At 55.5% G+C, this 9229-nt stretch overlaps 1 protein-coding gene and 1 non-coding gene across 3 annotated transcripts; both read left to right on the top strand.

Moving 5' to 3' along the window:
* Window positions 1-61: 61 nt before the first annotated feature.
* PHB2 (prohibitin 2) lies at window positions 62-5023 on the top strand. Of its 2 annotated transcripts, XM_003988346.6 has the most exons (10): window positions 62-332; window positions 502-586; window positions 898-977; window positions 2132-2316; window positions 2745-2874; window positions 2973-3076; window positions 3497-3574; window positions 3926-4002; window positions 4460-4465; window positions 4654-5023. In XM_003988346.6, the coding sequence occupies exons 1-10, from the start codon at window positions 206-208 to the stop codon at window positions 4679-4681; spliced, it is 900 nt and encodes a 299-aa protein (XP_003988395.1). In that variant the 5' UTR covers window positions 62-205; the 3' UTR covers window positions 4682-5023. The 2 variants fall into 2 exon arrangements, with proteins under 2 accessions (XP_003988395.1, XP_044917254.1); XM_045061319.1 differs by lacking the exon at window positions 4460-4465.
* Window positions 3145-3406, top strand: LOC111561590. The gene has a single exon (XR_002744232.2). It is a non-coding gene; the product is annotated as a small nucleolar RNA U89 (small nucleolar RNA).
* Window positions 5024-9229: the final 4206 nt, after the last annotated feature.

Raw genomic sequence — 9229 nt, 5'->3', positions numbered from 1 at the left:
CGGATGCGTAATTCCTGTGCGCGAAGTTCGGGTCCTCGGCCCTGGGGAGGGTTTAGAAGGGAGCGCACTTCCGGTGCCCTTTCTCCCGCAAGCGCCGAGGGCCCCGGACCCTCGTGTGAAGGGGTGCGATCTCTAAACTGGAGCGGGGTAGAGGCGGGCCGGCACCTGCTTCTGACCTCTGGTGCCGCCGGCCATAGGATCGGACATGGCCCAGAACTTGAAGGACTTAGCGGGGCGGCTGCCCTCCGGGCCACGGGGCATGGGCACGGCGCTGAAGCTGCTGCTGGGGGCCGGCGCCGTGGCCTACGGCGTCCGCGAATCTGTGTTCACCGGTGAGCAACCTCTGCCCGCTCTCCGGACTCCCCCCACCCCCGCTAGACCTCTGCCCTGTCCCTCTGGGTCCCCGCCCTCACCCAGACCCTCACCCCGCCCGCCTCCCCGAGAGGTTAGTAACGTACTCTCAGCAGCGTTTTGGCCTGACCCCCACCCCTCTCCCCACAGTGGAAGGCGGGCACAGAGCCATTTTCTTTAATCGGATCGGTGGCGTGCAGCAGGACACCATTCTGGCCGAGGGCCTTCACTTCAGGTAATGGCGGGCAGAGCGGACTGACCCTGACCCCTTCACCCTTGAACGCCAACCCACCAATGGTTGTAGTAGGGCTTTCGAAGGATTCAGAGCTGCTCTTTTACTGCCCCCTCCCTCCTTCTGCTTGGAGCAGTGGGTGCTGCCCAAAACTCGGGCGGCACATAAACTGTTCTCCAGAGGGAGGAGAGAATTTCTCATTGCCCATGGTCATTAAGAGGTGGAGCAGGCCAAAAAACGCGTGGTGAGGGAACACCTGGAGAAACTAGTGAAGCTGCAGTCCCCTGATACCTATCCCTGTTCCTCCCCTGCAGGATCCCCTGGTTCCAGTACCCCATCATCTATGACATTCGGGCCAGACCCCGAAAAATTTCCTCCCCCACAGGCTCCAAAGGTAGGTCTGGGCACCTGGGAGTCCCTGCCAGATGGCTCCATAAAGTAAGCAAGGAAGCCTGGCAGATCCTAGGGGAGGAGGATAGTGTCACATCCCTTGGGTCTTGGTTTCCTCTTCTGCAAAACAGCTATAATAAAAGGACCTGCTTCTGAGGTTAAAGCAGTACGATTTGGACACCCTGTGTGTTTGCCCATATCTATCAGCTGTCCTCCCCACTACTGTAAGTTCAGTGAGGGCATTGTTTGTTCTTTGTCTTAGTCGCTGTGTAGATCAAAGCCTTATTCTAAGACCTTGTTTTGTTTTAACTGCTTGACTCTCCAGTAGTTTCTATCCAAGTCTATCCAGTAGTTTCCCCTGTCGTGGGGAAACTTGGCCCACTTTTCACAGGTGAACCTGTTCCCTTTTAGACCATACATAGAAGCTATGTCTTTGTGATCACCCAAAGCCCTTTCTCATGTGCGTGGGCACGTACACACACACACACACACACACACACACACACACACACACACAGGCATGCGCACTCATTCAAGTAGCTCACCTGTAATACACTGTTTTTAGCGAAAGTGGCTTAACACTCTCTGAATGGTAGGCCCTGCGAATAAAGGACTCATAAAACACAACCCTTGTCCTCAAGTCCATAGTCTAGTAAAGAACACATGATTTTTTAAAGAACGTGATTTTTTTTTGAGAGAGAGAGAGAGAGAGAGAGAATCCCAAGTGGGCTCTGCAGTGAAAACGCAGAGCCAAACGCAGGGCTCAACCCCACAAACAGTGAGATCATGACCTGAGCCGAAACCAAGAGTCAGACGCTTAACCGACTGAGCCACCCAGGCACCCCAAGAATGCAAATGATTCTGATGCAGCATGAGAGAGCCTACAATAGAAGTTGAACACAGTACAGAAGCAAAATGAGAAGTCAGCTTTACTGGTGGAGAGCTTGTGAGTAGAGAAGACTTTACAATGGGAAAGGATACATTTGGCCTGTCAGCCTGATCACCCTCCATTCCCCAGGGGAGTTCCAAACCGCACAGCACTGCGTTAGGTGTAGAGGGAGGTGTGTGGAGGAGGAAATGCTTGGGGAAGGGTTCTTGGCTAAGAGACCAGAGGAGGCCTCCATGGCCTGGACCACCCACTGCTGACCTCACTCTCAGACCTGCAGATGGTGAATATCTCCCTGCGAGTGCTGTCTCGACCCAATGCCATGGAGCTTCCCAGCATGTACCAGCGCCTGGGACTAGACTACGAGGAGCGAGTGCTGCCGTCCATTGTCAATGAGGTGCTCAAGAGTGTGGTGGCCAAGTTCAATGCTTCACAGCTGATCACCCAGCGGGCCCAGGTCTGACCTGTCACCCTCACACCTTCCCTCCTAGGCCTCGAGCAGTAGATATTAGGAAAGGCAGCTTATTAGAAAAGGGTCATGACCCTGGCTCCCTTTTCAACTTAAAGCTGTACTAATGTCCTCTGAGAAACCAGGAGAGTCAAGATCAGCACTCAGTAGCAGTCAGCATCAGGAACCAGGGGAGGAAACAGTGGCAAAGTCTAGAAGTGTAGATTATGTTGGGGAGAGTGGAAGATGAGGAGTCCCTGTGACCTGAGAAGACTGGACCAAGTCCTTTCCAACTCAGATGTTCCAGTGAGGAACTAAGAAAGGCTTAGTGGTTTTCTGCTGTTCTCAGGAGATCTGGTATTCAGACAATCACAGCAATGCCCTTCCCTTCCAGTTCTCCAGTCCCTTCAATCCGCCCGCCCCTCCCTGACCCCCAGGTATCCTTGTTGATCCGGCGGGAGCTGACAGAGAGGGCCAAGGACTTCAGCCTTATCCTGGATGATGTGGCCATCACAGAGCTGAGCTTTAGCCGAGAGTACACGGCCGCTGTGGAAGCCAAGCAAGTGGGTGAGTTACGAGAGGAATAGGGTTTCTGAGAAGGCAGGAGGTAGGCTGGGGTTCCTGACACCTCATATCTGTGACCTCCTGGCTCTCTCCCACCACAGCTCAGCAGGAGGCCCAGCGAGCCCAGTTTTTGGTGGAAAAAGCAAAGCAGGAACAGCGGCAGAAGATTGTGCAGGCCGAGGGTGAGGCCGAGGCCGCCAGGATGATATCCTTCTGCTAGAGAAGTCTCTGCCCAGCCCCTGGAGCACCTTGCTTCCCCTTCTCCCTCATGGGCCGGCTGATGAGACTAAGGCGAATGCGACTCTGTGCTCTGTCCTTGGCTCCCTGGGGATGGAGGTTTTGCATGGGGTCTGAAATCTTAGAGAGGTGCCTGAGGCCTGGCTCCTCACTGTAAGGCAGATCAATAGCACTGCTGGCCTTGCCTCCATTTCTGCTGCTGCCTCCAGTTCCTGGCAGCTGCCTGCAGGGGGGCCCACAGATGGGGACCAAAGTGGGACTAGGCACGAGCTATCTGAGCGCAACCTTGGATCTGACAGTCCAGAGAAGGGCTGGAGTAGGAAGGATGGGGCCGCGGGTTGAGACCAAAACTGGACCTTGTGTGAACCCTTAACCCCAACCTGCTCACCTTGGAGAAGCCCTGAGCAAAAACCCTGGCTACATCAAACTGCGCAAGATCCGGGCAGCCCAGAACATCTCCAAGACGGTGAGCACAAGAGCCCAGTGTCCCCCAAAGGCTGCCATGAGTCTGGAATTGTTTTAAGTGAAAGCACATTGACGTAAAGGGATTCAAATATTGCTTACTGGGGTTTCTACTCAACCTGGCTTCTCCAACACTCTTTTCTCCATGAAAACAAAAGGCATGACCTTTTGTTTCTGCCTCTGTTGTGGTGTTAATACATCGCTGTTGCTCACTGCTCTGGATCTTTGAGGGCAGAAACCATGCCTTAACTTGTCACCGAGTTCCTAACCCACACGTATTCAATCAGTGGTTGTTGACTTGCAAGGTAAAAGTCCAGGCGTGAATTCAAGCATCTGTTTATTTCCCACCCTATAGATTGCCACATCACAGAACCGTATCTATCTCACTGCTGACAACCTTGTCCTGAATCTACAGGATGAAAGTTTTACCCGGTGAGACACCTACACAAGGGGGCGTCACAGAGAGCATGGGACCTGAGTCTGGTGGCTTGAAAGACACCATTTCTGTGAACAGTTAGAAAAGCGGGTGGTTGACAGTCCCGAGCTTGACTCTCGTAAGATTGGTCTTACGAGATCAAATAGGATTTATCTTGTAAAAAGCACTCTAGTTGTGAGGTTTGGTCTAACTGAAGAGTAGTGAAAAATGATATTCTGTTCTCCTACCCGGAAAGCCCTAAAATCCATCGCTGCTCTAGGGCATGGGAGGAGTGGTAGTGGTCAAGGGAATCAGTCTCCCTTCTCAGTGTGACCTTCCTGGCTTCCAGATGTTTTTCTTTTTCTTGGGAGCAGAGGTGGGCTTAGAACTGGTGGGGCCTGAAATTGTTGGATCACACATGCATTCTCTTCTCTTTCTGTGTTTCCCGTTCGTCTGGTGACCTGGTATCCGCAGGGGCAGGTAAGTTGTTGACTCATCCTTGTTTCTATAGGGTCTTGCCTCTCCCAGTACTTGCCTCCTCCCCTGTGGCCTCACCTTTCTCCCCTCATCGCACGCACACCCTCACCCAGGAAGGAGGGAGTGGTCTGAGGTGCTCTCCCTCTCACATTTATGTTCCCTAATGTCTTCCGTCTGTCTGGTTTCCACAGTGACAGCCTCATCAAGGCTAAGAAGTGAGCCTGGTGACCATGAACTCTGCCACCAGAGAAGTGGGTCTGTTTCTCCCCTGGTTTTTGAGGAGCCAGCTCGGGGTCCAGCACACACACACCCCCATCCCACCCTTCAGTATCATGTGATGGTCCCTTCTGCATCTGGCCTCCCAGCCCTTCTTGGATGAACAAAGCCTGACCAATTTTGGGGGGGGTGGGAAATGACTTTGTTCCTCCCTGTGTTGGCCAGAGGTGCTGGGACAGCGTGATTTCTGCGTGATTTCCTACAGTGTTGGTTCCTCCCTCCAGGTTGGGAGGCAATAACCACCATCCCAGGAATTCTCAATAAATTTTTATTAGTTAAGCTTAAGTCTTTGCATCGTGTGTCTGAGTTGGGTTAGGAGGGTCACGCATGCGCACGTTAGTGTCATGCTCCCCTGGGTCTTTCTCTGCATCTGCCAGCAGGGGGCGCCGAGATCCTGGCCGGGGCAGTTAGGGAGGCATTAAGAAGAGCCTGGGACCTGCTGCTTCCCGGTGGAAGCCCAGCCTAGTCAAATCCAAAACGGCCTAAGCTGGGAGCAGCAGGTCCTCAGACCCTGAGGCCCAGCTGCACTTCTCGCTCCACCCTCCACTTCTACCACATCGCCAACATCTATTCACCAACATTTCCTTTTTTTAAGGCTGGAGCAGCTGTGGCTTTGCTGAGCTAGACCAAAATAATCTGATGACCCCAACACAAGCTGCTTCCTTGGCAACAAGGCTCCATGTAGCTGTGGGGGAAACCATTTGTGCCTGTCGAGGTCCTTTATGCGTTCAAAAGCCCAGTGGATCATGTTCTTGCCGTGGGCTACCCATACTCAAATTTCTCAGTCATCAGCTGTGCGAAGCTGTTTGTGGAGCAGGGCTTTACCTGTGGAGGTCGGATCTTCATGCCAGCAGCCCTGGGCCCCCAACAGAGCGAGTGCCTATTTTCAGTCCCCACACGGGCTGCCTCCCCTTCCCAAGACAGCCTTGGCCACTCACGCATTAGAGAAATGAAGCCACTGCCTGTGCCTGAATGCCGCAACGGCCCCTGTTTCCCACCCCTTGTCTTTTGCGGGGAGACCAGGAACATCTGGAGTCATCAGCACGGGGGTGGGGGGTGGGGGCAAAGTATGTACAGAAATTACAGAGTGCAGTGGTTGGGGAGGAGATGAGTCTTACAGGGTCAGGGACCGGGTTCATCTTCCACTTCTCCCGATTGTTGAAGAAAAGTAGGTTTATTTTCCCCTGCTCTGCAGGTAAGTGTCATAAAAGGGACAAGGAGATGAACCAGATATGTCAGCCCAACTCCTCCGGAGCTAGGAGCCTAAGATGAAATCAACAATTAGACAAAAGACGGGTCAAGTGACCTGAATCAGTCGGCCACGAGTTCCTATCCACACTTTATTTCTTTCATCTTCCCAAGGGGAGAAGAGAATGGAGGTACCTGGTATGCTTCCAAATCCTGCTGGGACTCTAGAGGCAGCCATTTTGTCTCCTCCCCATTGTTCCCTTTTTCTAGTGATTTATACCCCCCATCCAGAGGGGTAAAGGTCAGAGGTTGTTCCTTAGGAGGCCTCCATGGTCTTCGGGGCTCCCTGAAGGTCACTGCCGAGGGAACCGGCCGGGGGCCATCTTTACCAGACAGTGTTAGGAGCTTCACAATTAGACCATCCAACACTGTACTGGAAGATGGACCCAGAGCCGGCCGACATGCAGCTCCAGGCTAGAGCTGACCAGTCGCTACAGGGACCCTGGCCGCAGTCCAGGTGAGGTCTCTTGAGGGTATGTGAGCGGATCCCAAGCTCAAGGTCGGCTGTGGGTTCTGGATCCACCAGATGACAAATCACACTGGGTTGGGGGAGGGGCTCGGGCCATTGTGTCCCTTCAGTGGGCAGCCAGCCAACGGAGAGCCACCTCTCTGGCAACACACTTCATTCAAGACGAAGGGGCTTCCACGGTGTGTGGAAGGTTCGGGAGAGGGGGTCGCAGCCAGCGGGCGGCTGGGGGGCCTGAGGCGGTAGATGTCGCTGACACGGGAACGGGGGCCTCCATCATTACCCGGCAGTATTAGAGACTCCCAACCAGCACCCAAACACTGCTGGGTAAGACGGGGGCCCCTGCCCAGCCTGCCCACCTCCAGGTCGGGCAGTCCTCCGCCCAGGCTCCCTGTGGAGAGGCTGCAGAACCCTGGCTCCCATCCCCCACCACCCGAGTCCCTGGGGACACTTCCGGGTGAGCCCTGTAGCCCGCCACCAGCCCCACCCTAAGTTGCTGATCCACTGGGACTCAGGTAGGTCTTCCGCAGGCCCCTGCCCATCAGTTCTTCACCTCTGAGCCCCTTCCCCAGCCGCCCCCACAGCTTGTCCCTGATCCCCCCACACACACCGCTTCATCGGTCTCCATCCCCACTCGGTGGTTCCTGGCCCAGCCCCAGAATCCCTCTCCCAGTGGCCTTTACCTGTCACCGGGGCCGCCCGACCCCCACAGAGTGAGTGCCGGGGAGAGGAAGGGGAGTCAAGGCCCAGGATTCAACGGCCTAGAGCCCGCCCGCCGGGCCTCCACTCTTCCTCCTTCCTTCTCCAGGGCCTGGCGGCGCAGGCTCCTCACCTGGGCCCCGCCCGCCGCCCCTGCGCACAGGTGTGTCCTCCTGCCATAGGCTGCCCCCCCACCGCCTTAACCCCTTCCCTCCCAGGGCCAGCCGCAGGCACCTCCTCTGAGGCCTGGCCACCCCGCTAGGCCTCCCACCCTTTCCTAGAGGAAAGGCCTCTTTCCCTAGGGAGGCCACCCCTCTCCTACCCACCTCCTCTGCCCCCCAGCCTCCACTAGGGAGCCTGGTCTCCAGGGGGGGGAAGAGAGGGGATGTCTCTGGGCTCCCCACAGCTACCCCTGCCCTCGCTAGCCCCTTCCTCCGAGGCCAGACAGCCCTGAGGTCAGCGAGGGGTCAGCTCAGCAGGGATTGGGTTGTGCCTCCGCCTGCCGGGCATCCCTGCCTGTTGACGGGTGTCTTCAACCCCCCAGCAGGGTGTCTCCCTGTCCTCAGCCCTAAAGTTGGGGAGCCCACCCCTGCCAGAAGGTCAGAGCTGGCCAGGAGCAGCAGTACTGACCCTACCCTGCTGGTGAAAGTACTGAGCTGCTGTCCTTCAGCCCTCCTAGCCATCCCGTGGGGAGAAACGCCCCTGCTGCTCTGTGGGAAACGGACCGAGCACCCCGGGGGCAGAGCTGCTCCTGGACCCACCTCAATGCCCTGGATGCAAGTCCCAGCCTACGGAGCAGTTGGCCCTAGGGTGGTTAGAGGGGTGGGACCTGCCTTTCTTTTGTGCAGCTCTAGGCGTTGCCAGGAGAGAAGAGTCCTCCCCGCCCCCCCACCCAGGCGGCAGGTGACGCTCCACCCCACCCCCACCCCCTGGAGGGCGATGGCTCCAGGAGCTATTGTGTGGCCCAATCCAAGCTCTCCTTGGTCTCCCAGCTTCCTCTCAGTCTCCTTTGTTTGCATCCTTAACACCTGTCCGTACTTATTTCCTGTTTGTGGGCTTGTCTCCTAGCTCCCCAACAGGAATTGTCTTGTTCACATCATGCCCTCAGCACTGCTCCAGTGCCTGTGACACAGTGGACACTCAAGTAAAGCACATGCTAATGAATGACAGTAGGGGCCAGCCCACCCCTCGGCCTCTCCTGCAGCAGGGAGCTGGGCCTTCCTGGGCGGGACCCTCACAGGCTTAACTCGCCAGGAGAGGGGCCTTAATTCAAATCAAGATAAAGCCTTAACACAAAGAAGGGATCCTTGGTAGTCCACCCTGGACACAGGGCAAGGCCGAGGGGACAAAAATAAAACTGCCCAGGAGCACCAGGCCAGTAGGGGCTCCCGTCAAGGGAGGAGCACGGCGCACGGGAGCCCAGAGAGGGGTGGGGCAGTGGGTGGCACCAGGCCCCTGCTTCCTGGCTTGTACTGGTCTCCGCTCTCAGATCTAGAAGTCAGCGCTAGAGGAGTGCGGTTGTGTCCCTTCAGGGCGACCAAGGCTGCCTCTCCAGGAGTGTGTGCTCCGCAGACAGACGGCCCGAGTTCAAATCTCAGAGCCTCACTGCTCGGTAGCTGTGTGTCTGAGAGCAAGTCATGTGACCTACCCGTGCCTCAGTTTTCCCCACGGTGAAACAGGAATGACACAGCCACCCACGGTGAAACAGGAATGAGTGTGTAGTCTTGTAAACAGTGCCTGACACGTGGCAAACGTGTAATGAATTATTGTTGCCAGTTACGACCTTGATCCCTCACCTCAATGATCTTCACAACCACCCTCAGGATCATCCTCCATTTTATTTTATATATAGGTTTTTTTTTTTTCTTTTAACCGAGGTACAGTCGACACACAATGTTCCATTGCCTTCGGGTGTACCAATTACCGATTCCACAAGTCTATACGTTATGCTACGCTCTCACCGCAAGTGCAGCCGCCATCTGTCACCATGCAAGGTGCCATTACAGCACCATTGATTATATTCCCTGTGCTGTAACCTTTCATCATTCTCCACTTTAAAGAAGAGACTGAGGAATCTG

This window comes from Felis catus, chromosome B4 (genome assembly GCF_018350175.1).
Source record: "Felis catus isolate Fca126 chromosome B4, F.catus_Fca126_mat1.0, whole genome shotgun sequence".
NCBI lineage: Eukaryota > Metazoa > Chordata > Mammalia > Carnivora > Felidae > Felis > Felis catus.
The sequence above is the reverse complement of the archived record's forward strand: the minus strand, read 5'-3'. Positions and strand labels throughout refer to the sequence as shown.

Coding starts and splice junctions, on each gene's coding strand:
- PHB2 (XM_003988346.6), top strand. CDS start 206: ATGGCCCAGAACTTGAAGGACTTAGCGGGGCGGCTGCCCTCCGGGCCA. Junction 2,875..2,972: donor TGTGGAAGCCAAGCAAGTGG/GTGAGTTACGAG, acceptor CTCCCACCACAG/CTCAGCAGGAGGCCCAGCGA. Junction 3,077..3,496: donor AGGCCGAGGCCGCCAGGATG/ATATCCTTCTGC, acceptor CAACCTGCTCAC/CTTGGAGAAGCCCTGAGCAA.